General features: G+C 37.9%; 1 protein-coding gene across 1 annotated transcript in view; it reads right to left on the bottom strand.

The window, feature by feature from the left end:
* KIF1B (kinesin family member 1B) overlaps positions 1-23,701 on the bottom strand; it is a gene marked incomplete in the record, with an annotated part of 2,363,676 nt that overhangs the window by 485,212 nt on the left and 1,854,763 nt on the right. The window contains 1 exon segment of the mRNA XM_044063146.1: positions 2,616-2,700. Coding sequence (XP_043919081.1) covers positions 2,616-2,700 — 85 coding nt within the window.

Below are 23,701 nucleotides of genomic sequence, written 5' to 3'. Positions count from 1 at the left end.
TCTGCCAAAAAAGGAAAGGGGAAAGGCGTAGGGAATTGTGGGGGGGGGTTTGAGGTCCAAATAGTCAGATGGACCTTGGTCTGTCTGGAAAGGACCGTTTTTGAGGTGGGGTTTGTAGTGGAGTCCTACGGTGTTGAGGTCTCTTACCAGACTTTTTTGACTTGGCTGGGGGGGGGGGTGACTGCCTTCTAACACACACTGGTTTAGAAGATAAGTTCCTCTGGAATTTTGATACAGGGGAGACCAGGATGCGTTTTAGTTCCTGCTTCTCTTTTCCATTCTCCTGTAAGGTTTCAAACAATTCTGCAACAGCAGAGCCAAACAGGGCTGAATTGTCTAAGGGGGGGGGGGGGACATCCATGAGTTTGGATTTAATGTCCTCTGGTAGAAGTTTTAGCCTCAGCCAAGGAAATCTTCTCAGAACCAAACCTGTGGCAGGTGCCCTAGCTGAAGCCTCCACAGCACTACAGTTACATTTTATGGAGTGTCAGGCCACTTGAGAAGAAGCGCCAGTCAGGGAGGATGCCAAAAAATGTATTCTCAGAGTCTAGCATATCAGAAATAATCTTAGAAAGTTGGGACAGGAGTTCCAAGGTGTATTTAGTCATGTGTGTCTGATAGTTTATAGCCTTAATGACGAGGGTGGCAGAAGTGTATAGATTTTTTACCAACCTCTCCATATGTCAGCTGTCTTTGTCAGAGGGATGCAGGGTGATGAAGGAAACAGCCTAGAGGCCTTATCAGAAGCCACAATGATGACAGAAGGGGCTTTGAACAAGAACTTACAGTCCCTCAGGTACCTTGTAGAATCTGCCTGGTTTCTTAGGTGCTGGGGGCTGGGAGTCAGAGGTCATACTGGAGGATTCAAACACATCTAAGAAGGCAGGTGGGACTGGACAGACAGTTGAGGGACTGGGAGTGTCTACATGAAGTAGTTTGTAGTACCTTTTTTGGACCTCATATATCTGACAGCTGTTGCTTCTAAAATGCTCCCTCATCTTACTTAAGGTCTGACTAAAGGTAATTTCCTCCATTAGAGAGTCAGTGCCACTGGAGTCCTCCTCTGGGGGAGAATAATCCAGTGGGGAGGGGATATGAGAAGAGTATACTAAAGACTCATCCCCTGAAGACTCTTCTTCCTTGGAAGAAGCCTCTTCCCTGACCCTTTTCTGTGGAGAGGTAACCCAGGGTGTGGCCAGGACTGAAACCCCAGAAGGACAGACATAAGGGCATTAAAATACATTGTGTAAAATTTTTCCACTCCTGAAATGGATCAGAGGATGGTGATAAATGCTTTGCTTTTTGCTTCTTTTTAGAATGTTGTTCCACTCTACGTAGGGTCAGTGGACCAGACTTAGGCCTGGTTTCTATGATGCCAGAATCCACATCCTCCTTAACTACAACTTGGGAGATTCCCCTAGGGCCTTCGGTTATGATGAGTCTGGGCTCCCACTGGACCTCCGTACTGGATGCCTGTGTTACCTACAAGGACATGCTATCATGCTGCTGCAAGGCAGCATCCATTACAGGCTCGCCCTGTGGTTCGGACGCAGGGGCTGAGCATTTCTCCACGCTAGTAACTGCCTCAGGAGAGACATCTATCGGAGGTGCACCAGACGTTTCAGGTCTAGGCTTCTTGGCCTTCTGCTTAATAAGCGACTCGGCCGCAGGCCCTGTGGAACCCTCCATGGTGCTTTTCATGAGGAGTTTCAGTTGCTGATTTTCTAAATCAGTGGAAAGGAAGGCTAACCTACTTCTCAAGGTTTTGGGCACAAATGCTGGCAGACTGAACAAAATCTGTGGTCATGGGTAGACTTTAGACAGAAAAGGCACTGCTGGTGGTTGCCTTTATGTGGAATCTGACGTCCGCAAGAACATTTGCCATTCTTGGATGACATTAAACTTAGCAACAATGAAAAAGATATAAAAAGGATTCCTCAACAGGGCACTTAACTGAAATGCCGATACAATAAACACTTTGGTGAGCAGACCTTATGTACGGGTGAATCATCCAGACTAGTGGCAAAAAACGTCTGAGGAGGGTGTATGCATACATCACTTTAATGGCTGACATCTGACAGCAGCCTAAGTGCGATGTACCACACCCCCTAGTAGTAAAAGTCTTTTGTATACTGGCCGATCTTGGGTCACTGCAGCAGGCAAGAATATTGCAACAGAGGAATAGGGCATCCATTATTCCTTAGAAGACGACACTAACACCAAGGTTAAGGGGACTAGCAGAGTCCTCAAGGTGTCCATAGCTGCATCCCAGTAGTCCAGGGTCAATTTAAAAACTGTAGCAGATACTGTTAAGATCACAGGACCAATGGGCAAATGCTGTTTTGAACTGATACTTAAATGGAAAAAGAGCCACAGTGAGGTGAACCCTCCTGAGAATTGATAACATAAGTAAAACTGACATACAGCATTCTGTTAAATTACTAAACAGCTAGTAGTGGTCTCCCTTTCTCTCATACACAGAGTTTGAAATATACCATAACAAAAGCTGATACAACACATTTTCCATCACCTATCTTGTAGGTACTGTATATATCCAAGAATAAGTTGACAAATTATGACAACCACAGCCTTATCTATTCATTTTAATGACTTACCAACAACCAGTTCTCGAACATCCTTCCAGTGTAGCTCACTGCCTTTTTCATGAATAATAGTCACAGTGATTCTTCTCTGGATTCCCTAGAATTAAAAGAAAAAAGTACTTCAGCTGAAATTTACTGATGAGCTTTGTCAGTCTCAAGAAAGTGCTGGCCCCATAAGTATTTCTATTTAGATCTGTTGTCTGTTTTTTTACATTGTTGGGTCATGTTCTGTTAACAGTTTAGCAGCTGTACCAATACACTCAGTTTAAATTTCCTATTCTTAATGGTCTCTGTTAATATGCACATAAACACATTTGATATATACATATATAAATAGAGAGAGAGACAGAAACCAACAAAACACGGTACCACCCACTGTCGAAATAAATAGAGAATTTCCTTTATTTAGAGCATCACTGCTTCAGCAAATTAGATTTCTTCTGCCTAGACGCAGCTTCTTCAGTGCTGACATCTTCAAACTACTTATTACATAACTACAATCAGTAAACAAATGTTAAATGTCTGACCAAAAAACATCCATGGTAATAACAACAGTAGATTACGTTGAACAAAATGGCTTTTCCTTTTCTTTTTAAATAAATACAGTCATGGATGGGAAAATACACAGCAAATAGCCAGAATAACACATGAATGATTACTCCAGCTATATGGTATTATAAATTTATCTGTATCAAATGCCTATATATAAATTTGCATTAAATAAATTATTTAGAAAATCAGATTCAAAAATAAATACCATACATAATCACCTTAATCCAGACAAATATATAGTGCCATCTGGTGGATATTTATACACCACACAAATATATTTACTATTTTTACATTATTTCATTCAAGCCCACTACATAATGGCTATATATATATATATATATATATATATATATATATATATATATATATATATATATGTATATATATGTATATATATATATGTGTATATATATATATATATATATATATATATATATATATATATATATATCTGTATGTATATATATATTACACATACATACACAGTGGACATAAGTTTGCACACCCCTGTTAAAATGCCAGGTTTTTGCGATATAAAAAAATGAGACCACAATAAATCATTTCAAAACTTTTCCCACCTTTACTGTGACCTATAACCTGCACAATTCAATTGAAAAAACAAACAAATCTGTTAAGGGAAAAAATATAAAAAATAAAAAACGTACAATACGTTGGTTGCATAAGTGTGCACACCCTTAAACTAATATTTTGTTGTGTGCGCACACCCTTAAACTAATACTTTGTTGAAGCACCTTTTGATTTAATTACAGCATTCAGTCTTGTGTGTAACACATGACAGCATTTACTTTAGCTGACAGTGCTTTTAGTAACAGATGGTTGACTGGTTTAAGGAATGTGCTCTTTCTCGGGTATTCTGCAATCATGGAATTATAGTATATACAATTAACAGGGAGTACGGTGTGCAGGGTGCTTGTCTTCACCTGCAAAAAACACTACAAGCTGCAAGGTTTTGGCTCTGAACATATGTAGTGACATATTTATATCCATCTTTGTTTACAAAGTGCATATGAACATACACGAAAAAGAAACACCAAAAAGCAGGTACTTTTCTTATGTGGACTAGAAACAAAAGTGTGCTACAAATATTTGCTGTAAATGGATAATAAAGGTTCAAATCAATATTTCATCTGCAAGAGGAAAGGCAAGTTAACAGAGCAGCACAGAGAAGCTTGCTATACTAATTTGCCTTTTTGTGACATTTCCAGATAATTACACATATACATACATTGTTTCAACTACAAGTTTTCTTCAAAAAGAACACTGCACCAGGAATCACTGAAACTAAAAATGAAAATACATGGTACTGACTACAAGTATTCCACAAAAAATGTTTTTGTGTGGAAACACGAGCCTCCTACACTAGTCCCCCATACCTTTGCATTTCTAGATGCACTAAATTTTGCCTGGCTTTGTGGCACAGAGGGATGGAGCCCTGACCAGGACCCAGGCGAACAGGATTCTAATAGCTGGCCCTCTCACCTCTCCTGGGAGGCGGGGGGGTGTGGATGCACTTAAAAGCTCTAACACCAGTTTATTAACACTTTGTGTAGGCTAACCAACTGATCAATACTTTATTAAGAAACTAACTAAAAAACTGACTGACTGACTAACAAAAAGATCTATTTTTTTCTTTTAGGCAGTGTGAAAGTCTGTACATGGGCCTATTCTCTTTTTCCTTTTCTTTTTTCTGTTTTAAAGGTTGCAATTACTCGAGTGCAGTCTTACACTCTCACTGTTTTCTTAGTTAGATGCCACACTTTAACGGATTCCCATGGCCTTATTGCTTTATTTTTAACATTTATCACTATTTCCAGCTTAGCAATTATTTTTATGTTTTTTCATCCTACTTAGCTTTCATTCGTATTATGATTTGTTTTTGACACACATACCTAATGAAGTATTTATCTGATAAGAAAGCAATCTTTATTAAAAGCTGTATACGTATTAATATTTACTGGTAGATGTTTTTGTTAGTCAGTCATTTTTAGTTACTTTATTTCTTAATTAATAAAGTTTTGATTAGTTGGTTAGCCTATACCAAGTGTTAATAAACTGGTCTTAGATTGTAATTTGTCTCTAGTTCCCTAGATTCAGTTTTAGTTAGCACAGTATCTGACTGCACTATGGTGTTAAGGGAGAAGGGGACTTGGCTAAAGGAATGATTTTAATGCTGCGGTGGTACGGCGGTAGCGTTATCTCACAGCAAGAGGTTCTCCCGTTCAATTCTCGGCTGGGCTTGGGAGTGCCTTCTGTGTGGAGTCTGCATGTCCTCCCCGCGGTTGGGTAGCGTTTGAAAGACATGCGTGCGTAAATGGGCGTGCCTTCGTTGAAGGTTGAGCGTCGAGCTGGCACCTCGGCGTTTCGTAAAAATCTACTGCCAATCATTAGCGGACCGGAGTTCTGCTGTGGTGACCCCTTACCGGGAAAAGCCGAAAGACAAACAACATTGCTCTTAACAGAACCACCCTCTGTAACTACTCCCTTGTTCCAAACAATCTGATTATAAATAAGGAATGTTTTTGATGCTTTTCATTATACTCAACTAGGATCACTTGTTTGTCTGTTTCAATAAAGGATATTACATTTTTAACTCAACTGCAGACTACCTACTATTTTCTACTTGATTATTTTGTAGCATGCATTTTATAGTTATATTTAACAGTTTGATTTTTATTAAGTGAACTAAGTGTATAACATAATTTAGGAAGTGAACATCACACTCTCCACACTGCAAAGTTTCTTCTTGGTTTGTTTTGGACACAGTACAGGTTGCGTAGTGCGTTTTTCTGAGACTTCGAGGGATACCACAGATTTCTCTTTTTAAGTTGCAAAGCCAAGCATTATGGGCAGACCATTTGTTACATATGCTGATAATACTGGGGCAAGCACTTTTTAGGAATTGTTAGTATCATAAGGGTTAGTAATGCTACCCTGCAGATCTTGTGGTTGGGAGACTGCTTTATTGTCGTCTGGGAATGTTGCGCATTGAGTGTTGGGCCTAGATTTTGTCAAGTGTCTCCTGCTTGTAGCAGCTTGCTGAGGAAATAACAGTTTGCTGAAAATCTTTTCTATTGGGCTTTTGGTTAACTTTGCGAGATAGTTCTGAAGTAAACATTGTCTTCACTTAATATAAGTAAAGTTAAGGGGAGAGTTAAGGAACAGTGGTGAAAGTGAGATGTTTAATTTGAATAGGGTGTTAGGTGACTGTGTGATAGCAAAGATAGGCTTGGATGTGAAAGAATCTCTTATTTTTAATCAGGTTATTAGAGAGAGGAAGAAACTTGAGAATAATGAAAGTTCTGGAGAAGTGCATCTCTGAGAATAAAGCTGGAGTGATTAAAACATAATAATATATATACATATACATATATATGGCAACACTTAGTGATATCCTCTGTTAGTTTACAGTGAGGCAGTTCTAATGATGTAGTAATGTGAACAGAAAGAGAGAAGTAACTATAATATTTGAAAAAAAAAAATCAGAGGTACAGATCCCAAACGGAGGGCTACAAATCCAAAGGAGTTGGAGTTTCAGTATTTATCAGACATACACACCTCAAGCTGGTCAAACAGTATGACACAAAGGAGAGATTCCAAGTGCAGTTAACTGTTGACAAACCACCTATTCAAATCAAAGTTAGCTACAGACCCCCAACCATGGCTCATGATGTCCACTCCACCTATGTGGGCTTACTTGATTCCATCAAGACTCAACCTTCTACCCTGATTCTGGGTGATTTTAACTACCCCTCCATACAGTGGAAGACCTATTCTAGCCCAAACATGAATGCTCAGAGATTCCTTGACTTTGTCAATGGATCAGCTGGTCGACAGCCCCATGACAGGTAAAAAATATCCTGGACCTGGTACTAACCAACATGAGTAGTTACTGTAGGACCTCTACATAGGTTCATAGGTTCGTACTAGGCTATCTGCCCTAGGGCATTTATAAGCCTAGCCAGAGTGTGTGTGGCTTTCACCACCCCTTAGGATGAGAATACTACGCCCTTTTAGGGTTTAGTTTACTGTGCCTCTGTCTAGTAGTGACACAGAGATGACCCCCAGGGTAAACCTACGATCTCCCATCCACTCGTCAAGATTTCTCTTGAATAGAATCAGTGAGGGGCTCTGCCTAACATGGACTGGGATTCTATTCCAGAGTGTAGGGAGCCTCTGGGTTATGAATCTGTCCCTCCAGCACGTCCTATTTATTTCTGTGTTGAGGTTTAAGTCTCTTGCTCTCGTGGCTCTGATGGATTTGGATTTTCTGAGGTGGAGCATGTCCATTAATTCCGGATTGGACATGGCCTTGTACGTCAGGCACAGATCACCTCCTTGGTGTCATCCTCCTTGGTAAGATCTGACTATAAAGTGATCACTTTCGAAGTAACCATCTCCCCTGACCCCCCCCCCCATCAGGGTCAAACAGAAAAACTTTTCCAAAGCTGACTACAATCTTCTGAGAGCAGGTATAAGCAACTTCACAGCCAACATCCCTACAGGTGGAACTAGCACCAATGTCTACGTCTACACCAAAAAACTATATGAGCACCTACATAGCTGTATGGACTCAGCAATACCTCAAAGAACCAAATCATTTTCCTCAAGGAAGAGGTGGACAGCAGCAATAAACAAACATTATAAAAAAAAGGAAAAAATTCCTGGCCAGGACCAAGAAGGAGCAGGTGCCAAGATCAAAGCACTCTTTCCTTTGTCTGAACAAGCAAATAAGGTCATTAGTGAAATCCTCTAAGGCTAACTTTGAGTCCAAATTGGCCACATCCATTAAGGACAATCACAAGGCCTTCTTCACATACATCCGCAATCTCAAAGATAACACCCAAATCTGCTCTGAAGTGGTGGTCAAGAGCACCACACACACAAAAGCCATAGATATAGCCAACCAAATGGCAGACAGGTTCAGTGAAAACTTCACCCCCCCTTCAGTAAACTAGGACATCACCAGCACCTGCCCCCCCCCATCACAAGGGAGCAGGTCTTTAATGCCCACTCAAAGGCAAAAAATACAGACTCCATGGGACCTGATAAAATCCCTGGCTGTGTCCTACATGAACTCAGGCATGTTCAGCTCCATTAGGCACCCTATTCAACCAAAGCCTGAACACCGGTTTCATCCCAGCCAAAAGGAGGACAGCCACTGTCATATCCCTCTACACAAACGTGGAGGATCCACTGACCCAGGCAATGACAGGCTCATCAGCCTAACTAGCCTCATCTGCAAGGCCATGGAACGCATTATCATGGACCTTATAAAGAAGGACATTGGCAACCTCCAAACACTTGACCCCACACAGTTTGGTTTTGTCAAAGGGAAGTCATGCCTGTTCAGCTTGGTTGACTTCTTTGAAACAGTCACCAAAGTCATGGACGAGGGGAAGACCATGCACACGGCCTATCTTGACCTAGCCAAAGCCTTTGACATCATTACCCATTCGGGCATAACAGATAAACTCTCCCAGCTAGGCATCAACCTGATAGAACCCACTCAGTCAAAATAAGGGAAGCCACCTCTAGTAGTAGACCAGTAACAAGTGATGTACCCCAAGGATCAGTCTTGGGGGTTCCACTGTTTGGGATATACTTTTCTGAGGTGCAAGTCAAAACCAGTGGTCTGTGACTGACCAAGTCTGCAGAAGACTGCAAACTGGGCACTGTCTTAAATTCCCCTAGTGATGTGAACATCCTCCAAGAGGGCCTTACCCAAACTAATGACTGGTGCCAGAAGCATGGCTTCAAACTGAATGCCAAGAAATCCACCTTAATCCCCTTTGGGGAAAATGGTGTCCCCACTAATTATCACATTAATAACAGTGTACTAAGCACACAATCAGTCATGAGGGGCTTTGGCACCCAAGGTTGATAGCAACCTGACTTTTGACCACCACGTTGCATCCGTTCTTTGGAAGGCTTTCTACATGGCCCACCCTGTAAGTAAGGGTATTTCATCCAGGAACACGAAGGCCATAACATCCCTGTACTCCTCCCTTATCAGACCCATTACTGAGTACAATCCCCCCCTTTGGCATGTACCTTGCCAAGCACATGCAGCAGCTGGAGAGACAACAGAGGTTCCTGACCAGGAAAATCCAGGGTCTCAAACACCTATCCTATACAGATAGGCTAAAAGCCCTGTCCCTCTACTCAGTCCCGTACAGACCTGTGTGTAGCAAACAAGGCCATTTTAGACCCAGCCTTGATGGAGTTGCTGCATATCTGTAAGTCAAACTCCACTCATGCAACCCACACGCAAGGCCTCAATCTGGTCTGTGACATTAATAGAACTTGTTGACATCATAGATTTGTATCCTAAAGACTACCCCATCTGTGGAATAGACTCCATTTCCATGTCAAGAAGAGTACCATACTGGATGGGAAACAGAAAATACACTCCTAGGATCCCACCAGTGTCCCTGCTGGACAAGGGAAACAGATGCTGACTTTGTAGGAACATGGGCGAAATTCTTGGTTAGGCTTATAAGGGCCTCTAGGCCAATAGCCTGGTATCATCCTATGAACCTATGCACCTACTAAGCAGCAAAATGTAAGTAAGAGGGCTGATGATAATTAAATGCGTGTAATGGTAAGCAGAGCATATATTAAGTTTCTGAAGTCAGGAACAGTGACAGGTAGGGTGAGTGGCTATTACTGAAATGGGTGTTAAGTTGCTGAAGCTAGGAGGCGTGAAGGACATTATGTGACAGGTTAGAATTTGGGATGGAAGGGGGTAAGGCCTAAAGAAGGGATGTCAGGGGTGGGATATGTAGCAACATGAAGCCAAGCATAGTGAGGCAAAGCAGAGCAAGATTAAACAGAAGTTTTGTGTGGAAACAAGTCAGGATCAGCACAAGGCAGGTAAAGGGGGCTGAAATTTATTGGAGAAAACTGGTAAAAAAAAAAAAAATCAAGGTACTGGGAGCAAATAATTAGAGAGGGAAAGGTAACAGAATGGGAAGAGGTCAAGAATTTATTTCGACTACAGGACACAGACTGCCTTCCCTATCAATGACTGATATTAGAGTATAGGCAAAGAGAAAAATAGGAGGATCCTAAATGAAAGACCAGCACTCATAAGAGTTTCTACTACAATCTAGAACAGAAGCTGCTTTTAGAAATGAATAATTAGTGGATCATACAAATTACTGCATGATAACTATAAGAATGAATCAGAAGAGGTTAGAAAGGATTGGGAAGAGAGACTGGATAAGTAATTCACAAAGAAACAATAGAGGGATGTAGGAGTGTCTCCCAACTATGCAACAAAGTGTAGAAGATTTAGGATCTTTACTTGAAGTGTTTACACAGGTATTTTTTATACCCAAGGTATACTCCAACAAATTTTTCCTCAAGTAGACAGCAAATACTGGAGGTGATGGGGATGAAAGAAGTAAATGGGAACATGTTTTCTGGGAGTGTAATGAGTTGGCAAACTTTAAAGATTCCCTGCAGACTGCTCTTTCAGAGACACTGGGTGAGCAAACTGGTGTAACTAAAGAAATTATTTTTTGAGCTATGATACAGAATTGGAATGGCTTAGATATAGTAAGGCCTAGCTGAGTCTAATTATCGTGGCTGCCAAAAAAGTAATTACTAAAAATGGAAATCAAAGTCTAAACCAACGTTATTAGAAGTAGTGAATATAGTAACAGAGATAAAACAACTGACACTGGGATCTTCAGAAAAGAGTAGAAGCAAATTATTTAAAAAAAATAGGAATTCTGATAACAATACATGCAGAGGAGGAATGAGGTTTACAAGAACGCAGGATATGAATGAGCTATGTAATATTTGGCAGACAATGACTGGATAGATTACAGGTGATGCATACCATCTGCAACTACAAATATGTCAACATGGCTTGTGATGTATAATGTTAGCAACTAAAATTATGTAACTATAGTTTGTTTTCATTTATATAAATGTATGATTGCTTATGTTATATGTGGCAATTTAATAAAGATTTTTCTTGTCTAAAAAAAACATAAGGCAAGTAAAATATTTTAATAATCTAGGAAATAGCAACAGCAGTAGCAGTGTTAAAAGCTAACAGAAAAAGACAGCAATAGCAGGGGAAGTGTTAAAAACTAACAAGGAAAATACAGCAATAGCAGGGGAAGTGTTAAAAACTAACAAGGAAAAGACAGCAATAGCAGGGGAAGTGTTAAAAACTAACAAGGAAAAGACAGCAATAGCAGGGGAAGTGTTAAAAACTAACAGAAAAAGACAGCAATAGCAGGGGAAGTGTTAAAAACTAACAGAAAAAGACAGCAATAGCAGGGGAAGTGTTAAAAACTAACAAGGAAAAGACAGCAATAGCAGGGGAAGTGTTAAAAACTAAGAAAAAGACAGCAATAGCAGGGGAAGTGCTAAAAACTAACAAGGAAAAGACAGCAATAGCAGGGGAAGTGTTAAAAACTAACAAGGAAAAGACAGCAATAGCAGGGGAAGTGTTAAAAACTAACAGAAAAAGACAGCAATAGTAGGGGAAGTGTTAAAAACTAACAAGGAAAAGACAGCAATAGCAGGGGAAGTGTTAAAAACTAACAAGGAAAAGACAGCAATAGCAGGGGAAGTGTTAAAAACTAACAGAAAAAGACAGCAATAGCAGGGGAAGTGTTAAAAACTAACAAGGAAAAGACAGCAATAGCAGGGGAAGTGTTAAAAACTAACAAGGAAAAGACAGCAATAGCAGGGGAAGTGTTAAAAACTAACAGAAAAAGACAGCAATAGCAGGGGAAGTGTTAAAAACTAACAGAAAAAGACAGCAATAGCAGGGGAAGTGTTAAAAACTAACAAGGAAAAGACAGCAATAGCAGGGGAAGTGTTAAAAACTAACAGAAAAAGACAGCAATAGCAGGGGAAGTGTTAAAAACTAACAAGGAAAAGATGGACAGAATTAACAAGAAAAATAGGGAAGACAGACCCAGCTTCACATAGACCCATTTAAATTTTAAACCAAGATCATAAAGCGTTTATATCTACAACAGCTAAAAGAATGGCAAAGGTGTTGCCAAAACTGATAGATATGGACCATTGCGGTTTTGTGGAGGGGAGGCAAACATTTGACTGAAACAGTAAGTTGGGATTTTAAGAGTACGGCAATGGAAGCATTTGCATTCTCTGATACAATAATAAGGTTAATCAGAAGGATGTTTTTCCCTGCTCCTCCGAACCCCCCCCCTCACCCCCTATAAACTTATCTGGGTTTAAACAGACCATAGCCTCTCCCACTAGGATAAACAAACCGACCAACACGGAAAGTATCCTAGACTGGATCCTAGTTAATAACCAACCCCAACTGTACGCAGCTGGCACTCTCCCTGATGACCTTAGTGACCATTTACTAACCTCTATCATAAAACATAAGGCAAGAAACCCTCACCAGACCAAATATAAAATATTTAGAAACAGGAAAAACTTTGACACTGCTATATTCCTAAATGTACTAAAAGCAGTCGACTGGTCAAAACTAAAATATCTACCATTAGAAGAGGCTATAGCTCACTTTAACACTAAATTCCTAAGTATCATTGATTCCCATGCTCCAGCACGTACAATAAAATCTAGATCAAACAGAGCACCACAGCTCACAGAAGACACCAAATCTAAAATCAAAACAATCCTCAAAAGTTCTGGGCAGGCTTAAATCAACTACTTCATTCAGGTCATTCTACCACCCCAACCCTGGCTAACCACACCCATAGTTCCCCAGAGACCATAGCTGGCGCTTATAATAACTTTTTCACTGAAACAATCCAATCCCTAACAAATCAACTAACCCCCACATACTTAAACCACACATCTAATCTACCCATTAATCACTCCCAGTTTAGCTTCCAACCGATATCCACTAGTTTTATCAAAACACTTATAAAAAAACTAAAACCTACCACCCTCGCTGCTGACCTCCTCCCTGCAGAGTACCTACAAATAACTGCAGGTGCCATTGCATATCCCATATCTATCCTTATCAACAGAACCTTATCCAAAAGCGCTATCCCCTCCCTCTGGAAAATATCCCACGTCATCCCACTCCATAAAGGTGGTAGTTATACAGACATATCCAACTATAGACCCACTGCCATTCTTTCCCCACTAGCCAAAATAATGGAGAAATGTGTACACAAGCAACTAATGCAATACCTTATACAGAATAACTTACTATCCAACTCCCAGCATGGTTTCAGGTCATACCACAGCACCACCTCAGCCCTCATAGGTTAGTACTACGCCAACTGCCCTTGCAAGCCATTTTAAGCCTAGCCAGTTATCCCTTGTGAGACTCAAACCCTGCACCTTGTGTTTGTAAGGCAAACACCTTAACCATTAGGCCACCCTCCCAACCCCTTTACTAATGCCATAAACCAAACCAGGAATGACAATAGGCTATCCTCCGCCCTTTTCTTGACTTATAAACAGCAAAAAAAAAGAAGCCAGAAGTCCACCACAACTTGCCTTTAATTAGAACAAACAGCAAAGCTTTCAAGTATCACTCTTCATCAGTAATTCAACCAAAAAATTCAACACATTAAATAACATAAAACAGCCAATCATTACTTAACTCATTAATTATAAAATTACGCTATTCAATTGAAAGTGCCCATTTCAAGTTAAAACATAATTAAAAAAATCTCTATAAAAACTTATCTAAAATATATTAATATACAATTAATACATTTTCTTTATATATTATTATGCCTGTCTTTTAAGACAGGTTTAATACTTACAGTGCTATTCAAGCCTGGGTGGTGATCAGCTCTAAAATAATTTATCCATCTGTATTCAGATAGCTCTATCCTGTTAACCATATCACCACCACTTTTATTTAAGAATACTACCCGTAGAATTCTGAACTTAAACCTATGCCCTACACCCTCCATCTCTATATGTTTTGCCAGGGCATTAGTCAAAACTCTCCTTCTTATATCAGATAGATGTGCACTTATTATATCTTTCTACTTTTTATTAGTTTTTCCAATATAGAAACTTGCACATTTTATACAGTGTGCAAAATAAATCACATTTTCAGATATACAAGTTCCTTTTGCTTTAAAAAAATTTTCTCTCTACTAATCTGAGTTAAAGCTTAAATCTGTACAGATGTCACTACAATGTACACAGTTAAAATACTTCACTGCCCCTATGTCATTTCTCATTTCTTTGAAGCATAATTGTTGTTTCAAATTTCTCTCTCTTTTATATGTAAAGCAGGGTCTATCCCCTATTACTTTAACAATCTCATGATCTGAAGACAGAATTGTCCAATTCTTCTGAATTATATTTTTTATCATATCTGTGTGCCTGCCGCCGTGGTACGGCGGTAGCGTTGTTACCTCACAGCAAGAGGTTCTCCCATTCGATTCTTGGCTGGGCTTGGGAGTGCCTTCTGTGTGGAGTCTGCATGTCCTCTCCGCGGTTGGGTAGCGTTCGAAAGACATGCGTGCGTAAATGGGCGTGCCTTCGTTGAAGGTTCGGCGTCGAGCTGGCATCTCGGCGTTTCGTAAAAATCTATTGCCAATCATTAGCGGACCGGAGTTCCACTGTGGCAACCCCTTATTGGGAAAAGCCGAAAGACAAACAACAACATCATATTTGTGTGCCTATTATATGTTGTTATATACTGTATGTTATTACTCTTGGCTTTTCTATTCACAGTAGTAGCAGTTACAACATTTTCTTCAGTTATCAAAAAATAAGGTTGTGCTACATCATTCCTTAAAGACTTTACTATGTTTTTGATCCATCAAGTCAGCAAGGCATTATATCCTTTACTTTGGAATTCAGATGCCATATTTTCCATTTGTTTAATGAACTCATCTTCTTTCGGATTTAATCTGCTAAACTCACATAAACTGACTCTTAACCACACCCTCATACACATGGTGTGGATGCATACTTTGATAGTGTAGATATCTTGTTGCTTGTTCTGGCTTTTTATATATAGCTGTATTCATGGAATCATTTTCTTTACATATACTCACATCTAAAAAATTGTCTCCATTGAACTATTCACAGTAAATAATAAGAAGTCAGTTGTAGTATGCAAGTACATTACGAAATTAGGTAACTCATCTGATGTTCCTTTCCACAAAAGGAAGGTATCGTCTACAAATAGCTTATAAAAAGTAATATTTTCATGTCTATATAAATTTGTAGAATATTCATTTAGCTAATACAGTATTGGCGTACCCAATGCTACGCCTTGCTTTTGATGGTAATACTCACTATTAAAACTAAAAACATTATTTTCCAAGACACACACTATTAAGAAGCAAAACTTTTCTACTTCACTAGCATCAAACCTACTACGCTTACAGATGTATTCGCTTAATAACTCAATTCCTTGGTTATTAGGAATGACAATAGAGACTGGATGTCCATTGTCACTAACATAACATTTTCAAGTGAATTATTTTTTCTCCATTGATTTAAAGCTGTTAAAAAATCTTTTGTGTCTTTGACAAAACTTTTGCTATACTTTAACAGAGGAGCTAACTTCCTATCTACATACTTCGATATAGCTGTTGTTATCCATTGTTTGCCCAAGACTATAAGTCTCATGGGAAGTTTTACCATATTTTTATATAGTTTAGGTAAACCATAAATAAATGGAATAACTGGATTTGCTATAAACAAGTAATTATAGTCATCTGCACTTATACTAGCGTCCATCAAATAGTTCACACAAAAAACATTTTACCTTACAAATAATATTCTTTACAATCATGTTATTCACAGGTTTGCAAGTCATGGTGTCTGACAATAAATCATTCATCCACTCTATGTTCTTTACTCATTATAATGACCATACCCCCCTTATCTGCAGGTTTTATAATATCATCATTATTACTCAAATAAATTAAAGCTTCCTGCTCAGCTTTGCTTAAATTATAAAACTTATTTCCATTATGCTTAGAAAAAAATGCATGATATAATTCTTCACACATATTTAAAAATGCTTTAACATTCGGTGTATTCAATGGTACAAATGTGCTAGTGTGTTTCATTATATCTTGTAGCTGTTGCTCATTTTTATACAATAATTTTAAATCTAATTTTCTAGGAAAAAGACGCAGTTCAGTCAATGCTTCGTAAAGGCATCCTGCCGTTGATGGCAAAAAAGTTAAGCCTTTTTCCAACACTTTACGTTCATCTAAACTCAAATTATATTGAGATAGATTAACTACATTACCCTCGTTTAAAGTTATGTTCTTTTCTTTTTGTAACACATCCCCCCGCCTACCTTGTTCATTACATTTGGCTGCTTTGCTTGTTCCCCATCTACTGAAGTCCTTCCTCTCTTGCGACTGCTCCTTCTCCCTCTGCTCTTTTCTCTGATGGCCACCAGTTGTTTCAGGGAGAAATGGCCCTTCAACAAAAAAAAATCAATATCTGCTCCATTCTGCTTAATTGTTTTATTCCCTGTTGGTACAGCACTGCCTACAGCCATTTTTTCTCTTGATTCAGTCTGTAGAGCAGGTGGGAAGATATCTAGCTGAGAGATGCATTTGTCACATTGTGCTGATACTACAGGGGTAGGCGGTATCTGTTCAAGTAATTCTATTATCTCACTGGTTGAATTCAGCACACAGCCATTTCTTTCCAGCTGAATTATTTCAGGAGTAGGCGGGGGTTGTTTTGAATATTTGGTATATGATTGGTTAGTAGCTATAAGACGTTGCGAAGCTATTAGTTGTTGCTCTCTCGGCCAGGAAAAAATATTGCTCTTTTTAAAGTAATTTATGTCACGTAACAACTTTCTTTCGTGGCAATCAAGTTTTTTCAAACACAATCAACTGTTGCAGGACTCTTTCATAATTAGCTGCTATATGCGAGTACATATCTGAACTAGTGACCATATCTTCTAGATTAGCAATCTCAGTAACTAGTTCCATTTCATATCTAGAGAAGAAGTCATTCATTAACTGCATATATTGTGCACCTAACTGCAAATTTAGTTCTTGCCACTGTAGCAAAAGCTCTTCATATTTATTACCATACGTTGGCATTAGAGTAACTCTCAGTCCTCTCGGGACTATGCCAATCTTAAGTATACATTACAACTCATTCTTTGTCATTGGAGCCTTTTATAATATTCTGTTTTAAAACAAAGTTGTTTAACAGTCTCTTGTAGCTCCTTCACTTTCAGGGTGGTAGCATCATCGTTCATTCCCAAAGAAGCATTTTCAGCATTATTAGTACAAAAAGCCAATAATGGACTATTTTAAATTTTAAGCAAATCAGAGATTTTTTCTCTTCCATCACTCCTTACATTTACATTCTTGGTGCACTGGGCACTATGCACCATTGCCGTGGTGGAACTGGAATGTTCTGGCTGCATAATTATGGAATGAAGTGACTTCAGGAGAAATACAGTCCACAGCCAGTAAAAAAAACAAAAAAATATATAATTAATGAGTTAAGTAATTACTGGCTGCTTTGTGTTATTTAGTGTGTTGACTTGTTTGGTTGAATTACTGATGAAGAGTGATACTTGAAAGCTTTGCTGTTTGTTCTGATTAAAGGCAAGTTGCGGTGGACTTCTGGCTTCTTTTTCTTTGCTGTTTACACTGGTTTTTGGCTGGGAAGTCCTTTAACTCCAGGAGAATTTTTTTGTTTTTTTACTCTTTCTGGACCTATCAAAAGCCTTTGACATGGTCAACCATGAATTCTCATTCTTTCTCTAAAATCTATTTCCCTCTAAAAGCACGCAATCCAGTGATTCCAGTCCTATCTGACTGGTAGACAACAGGCAGTACTATGGAAGGGCAAACTCTCCAGCCAGTTACCTCTCACACTTGGTGTCCCTCAAGGCTCCATACTAGGTCCATTACTCTTCTCTATTTTTCTCAACAACCTTCACACTGCTATCCCTAAAGCTACCTGTATTCAATATGCAGATGATTCCACTCTGATCTGCTCAGCCACCTCCCCATCAGAACTGCAAATCCTAACCCAAAATGCATTTAACACTATTGAGAACTGGCTCACCAACCAACGCCTACTGCTGAACCCCAATAAAACTAAACTTCTACTCTTCACCCCCACTAGTAGATCTGCCACACTTTCATTCGATGTCACATCTAACAATGGTACCACTATCTCCCCAGATCAACACACCAAACTTCTAGGGGTTATCATACACAATAATCTCAAATTTGACCTATAGGTCAACAAAACCATACAGACCATCAATAAAAAGCTTGGATCACTGTATAGAAAATGACATTTTTAACCCCGCTGGCTAGGACTGCAATCGCCTGGTCACACCTACTCTCTACTCTTTTATATGCCTCGCCTGTATTCTCAAACCTCAACAAATCCAAACTAGGTAAGCTGTCCCACAGCTACAACCATATTGCCAGATTCGCCACTGGCTCCACCTACAGAACCCACCACTGCCAGAACCTGAAACAACTAGAGTGGCTAGAACTGCCCAGCTTAATTCAATTCAATCAGCTCTTAATAGCGCACAAAATTCTGTATCACCCTGAGGATACCCCTTCATTTATAAATATTATTAAGCCATATAGCAACCTGAGATCCCTACGGTCAGCCAACAAACTACTGGTCCAAACCCACAAAGCTAATAACTCTGTTGGTGAATCCCTGTTTGCCAACTTTGTTGGCAAAACCTGGAATTTGTTGCCAAACTATATAACACTACAATCCTCCAAAAGTCTTTTCAAAAAAAAAAAAAAAAAACTCAAACAGTATCTCAAAGTGAACTGGCTTTGCCCACGTACTAACCCTGATTAAGTTATAAACTGAAAGCATAATCTGTAAATATCATAACATGCAACTACGTCACCAAGCTCTATATCCAGTCTGATGTCTCTTGCTTTTAATTGTGTCTGTCCATGAGAATCGTGAGTCCCTACTAGGGAACACTACTAAACCATTGTACATAATCACTTTGTTTTATATTTTCTAATGTTATCTAACTTCTTGTGTAATCTACGTAAGTTTGTCTATTTGGAGCTTTTCTCCCTGGGCCTCTGCTGAAAATGGACATGTATCCAATCGGACTATCCTTGTAAACAAATGTAAAATAAAATAAATAAATGTATGAGGGACCAGAGGCAAGAATTAAAAGGGGAAGTTTCCTTTTTGATATATTGTGTCTGAACTGAAGAACCAGGCAAAGGTGTCCTCTTTCCCCTTTGTTTTTGTGTTATATTTAGAGCCACTGAAAATAAATAAATAAATAAATAAATAACGGACTCATAAATTCACGGCTATAATTGGTATGGTAATCAAGAAAAGTTGGCTTTATTTCTGTTTAGTTATGTTTGCTGAATTTCCTTTATTAGTACGGATTTAAAACAAGGGAAAGAAAGGGGAGGGGAAATCTCTGTTTTTGGTCAAGAGAGGAGAAGCTTAAGAGCATTCTAACTGGCCCGAGAACTCTCTAAGATGCTCTAAATACTATTTAATTAATACTTACCTAAGGTAAGTCTTGATTACCATATAGGTACCTTCACATTCATTCTAGACCTGATGTGATTACCCACTCTGGAAGCAGGAGGTGCCCTATGCAGGATGGGAATTGTCAGGGTGCTCATAGTTCATTCTTAGACTCTGCTTTGTAAATCTATGAATATGTAAAAGCACTGCACACTAGAATGTAGGGCGCCTCTACTCTGAGTCAGGATACCACTAATATGCCATGTCTTTTCATAAGTGTAAGTTGAAGTTGGTGAGCTGAAGAGTGGGAAAGTAAAGGAAGACGGTACACATACAGTAAATTCATATTTCATTGGTAATCACTCATTGTCTCCTGTAGAGTCCTTTTAGTCAAATTATGTTAGTAATAATCTATTTGTTGTTGGCTTATTTAGTGTATGCTCCTCTGTTGCATTTAATTTATCCAAAATGACATATCTGACATGTTTGGAATCTCTTAAGGGTAACTAAATATTGGATATTTTCTAAGTCAACATAATTGTTTACACTACTAACATTCCATCCTGATATATAAAATACTATAGAACAAAAATAGAATAATACAGAATTTCATATCTCTTTTAAGCAAATTCTCAATATAATAATTTAACATATGGAGCTCAGTTGATATTGTTGGTTAAAGGTATGACTGATAATCCAATAGATCTATCTTTATCTATTGGATTAGGAATGACTTTCATTCCATGTTTAATGGGAAATTCATATTTACTTGTATTTGATACTTCAGAATTAATGTTTTATAGAAGTACTTTTTTAAAGCCTGACCAGAATTTTACCCTACTTATATTTAAAGAAGAAAGAACATTAAATTACACTCCCAAGTTTGCACACATAAAAATAACATCCAATGTTATCAGAGAATATGGTATAACTACTATCTTCTTCTTTCGGCTTTTCCCGGTTAGGGGTCGCCACAGCAGAGCTCTGGTCCGCTAATGATTGGCAGTAGATTTTTTTTACGGGTGCCAAGGTGCCAGCTCGACACCCAACCTTCAACGAAGGCACGCCCATTCTACGCATGTCTTTCGAACGCCACTCGACCACGGTGAGGACATGCAGACTCCACACAGAAGGCGCTCCAGCCAAGAATCGAACGGGAGACACTCTTGCTGTGAGGCAACAACACTACCGCTGCACCTCCACTGCAGCTTATGGTATAACTACTATAATCAAAATTAAAAAAAAGAAGCAAAAAGTTTCTTCCAACAACTTGAAATGGATTTAACATTCTTATCATTAAATACTAATGGCTTAAATAATGCAAATAAAAGATCAAACTTACTAAAATATTTAAATCTAAATAAGGCACAGGTAGTATTTCTCCAGGAAACACATTTTAAGACTAATGATAGCTTTATTTGGAACCCTAAGGACTATACAGTCTTAGCTCAATCCTCCTATAGAATAAAGACAAAAGGAGTATCAATTCTCTGGAAGAAAAACATAATCACTGCAAAAGTTATTTATAAATATGAAGACAAAAAGGTCTACTAGCATCTGTTATAATTAAATTTAATAACAGAATATGGACCTTAGCTAATCTATATTGGTTCCCAGGAATTGGAGCAGGAACAGTTAAAAAACACCTAGATTTTATTTCCAACAATTATAAAGGAAATCTTATACTGAGAGAAGACTTTAATTGTACCTTAGAAGCTTCTGAAACCACCAAGAAGTCTTTTCGCATAGAAACTATTTCAAAATCCTTAAAAAAATGGATTGATTCATTTTATTTAATTGACACTTTTAAAGTATAAGATAAATCCTTATTATTTTCCCATAAAGGCCATAGATTTGGAACACAAACTAGAATAGACAAATTATTCGTAGTTCAAGATTTACAAACAAAAATCCTCATCTTCTCAATAGCTCCATGCCCCTTCTCAGATCATGACTCTCTGATAATGAAGATCCAAATAGAATTCTAGTTGAGAGGATTAAAGGTTTAAACTCTATCATAAATCACGAAAATTAAAGAATTCAGACCCTGGATGTTGTCAGAACTACAATTATTTCTTGAAATTAATAATACAACAGAAATCAGTAGAGTCATGGTCTGGGACTCATTAAAAGCATATTTATTTGGTAAGACCCTTAGCTGGTACAAAAACAAAGTTAGAGAGTGGAAATCTGAATCATTAGACTTGCAAACCAGACTATTGACAGCAAAACCTAAAAAAAAATTAGAATTGTCCAGAAGTCAAAAAAGAAATAGAGGAATTAAATAAAAAATATAATGAAATTCTAGCACACAAAACTTGTCTAGCCTTGGAAAAATTAAAAATAAACTCATTAGCCACCTCCCCCAGATATCTACATAAATTATCTACAAGAATTAAAATACAATCTAAAGCAAATGACATTAGTAGTATATGATGAAATAAACTGCTTGAAACCACCACGATGTAATCCAAAAAACATTTAATATAAAAGTGGAACAGGAACGAGCGCTTTCACACAAACAAGTTGTGCTTCATCAGGTTACAATCATTCATAAAATTCCATTTTCTTTTATAGAAATCCCTTGTCATAGTTAATCAATTACTCACATTAATTATAATCAATTAACAAACTTTCAGCTCGTTTACAATAATAAAATTCCAATAAATGAAATGATAGTACTGTTTTTAACTATCTAGCATTATATTTAAAACCAACATAAAAATCTATTTAATATTTTGCTTAGCTCATTTAAAACTCATCATTATGTATATCTCATTTAAATAAATGCTACATTAATTGATGGAATACATAGAGTTGTTCAATCATCAGCATTACGTTTCAGTAAATTAGATCAGGAAGCGATGCCCATTTTTAGTAGAAGAAACAAACCATAGTATATCACATTAATTAATGAAATATATATAGCTACTCAAGCTACTCAAGCATCTGTATTAAGCCTCCGTGAATTAAACCAGGAAGCCATGCCCATATTTAGGAATCGAAGCAATATGTAATATTGCTTCCACTAAGTTCTTATTTAACTAACAGTCCTAGCTCGTCTCTAAAAGCATGTTCCCATTACATATTCTTACATCTCATATAAATGCTTATTTCAGGACAATTGATTTATTTATATTTGTGCAGTCATAAAAATTGCAGTAAGGATTACATCATCTCAACATATTAGCCAAAAACTATAGATGCTTATTTCAGGACAGTTGATTTATACATATTTATGCAGTCATAAAGATTGCAATAAAGATTACATCGTCTCAACATATTAGCCAAAGACCTTACGTAGACAACATATGTTGTTAAAACAAAACTGCAGTCAGGTATAATGGTGCTTATATCATAATGGATTTGTACGTCCATAGAAGGGAACTGTCGTGTTGTAGCAGCTAGCCAAGCAAAATGCTTAGCACAGTAAAGACGCTGCCATACTAACTATGGCGAAAATTATATGATCACAAAAACTATAATTATGATTGTAAATAGCTTCTAACATCAAAAGGTCAGTATACGCCCAGTGTCCAAAATATATATATATCCTATGAAACACACCAGATCTTATAAATAATCCCATTCAATTAGAGATTAAAGTCATGAATAGATATAAACACTGCAAACAAAGAAACAAATAAATAAATAAATAAATAAATAAAGTGCGCAATATAGAGCGCCACTCTAAGAATAAACATAGCGGTAGTATTAACGCTCAGCTATGGTATGATCTCAATGATTAGTGCTAGAGGCTGAGCTATGAAATATCATTATTTATAATTTTTGAATTAAACATACATCAGTACTACGGATAGAACCTTCATAGCAAGAAGTTCATAAACTCCGTAGAATCCAATATAAATATTTAATGTTCATCAAAATTAATACGCATAAATTCTAGTTGAGAGGATTAAAGGTTTAAACTCTATCATAAATCACGAAAATTAAAGAATTCAGACCCTGGATGTTGTCAGAACTACAATTATTTCTTGAAATTAATAATACAACAGAAATCAGTAGAGTCATGGTCTGGGACTCATTAAAAGCATATTTATTTGGTAAGACCCTTAGCTGGTACAAAAACAAAGTTAGAG

This window comes from Protopterus annectens, chromosome 2.part1 (genome assembly GCF_019279795.1).
Source record: "Protopterus annectens isolate FY-2018-M chromosome 2.part1, PAN1.0, whole genome shotgun sequence".
In the NCBI taxonomy this organism is placed as follows: domain Eukaryota; kingdom Metazoa; phylum Chordata; order Ceratodontiformes; family Protopteridae; genus Protopterus; species Protopterus annectens.
Note: the sequence above shows the minus strand (reverse complement) of the source record. Positions and strands in the feature narration are given on the sequence as shown.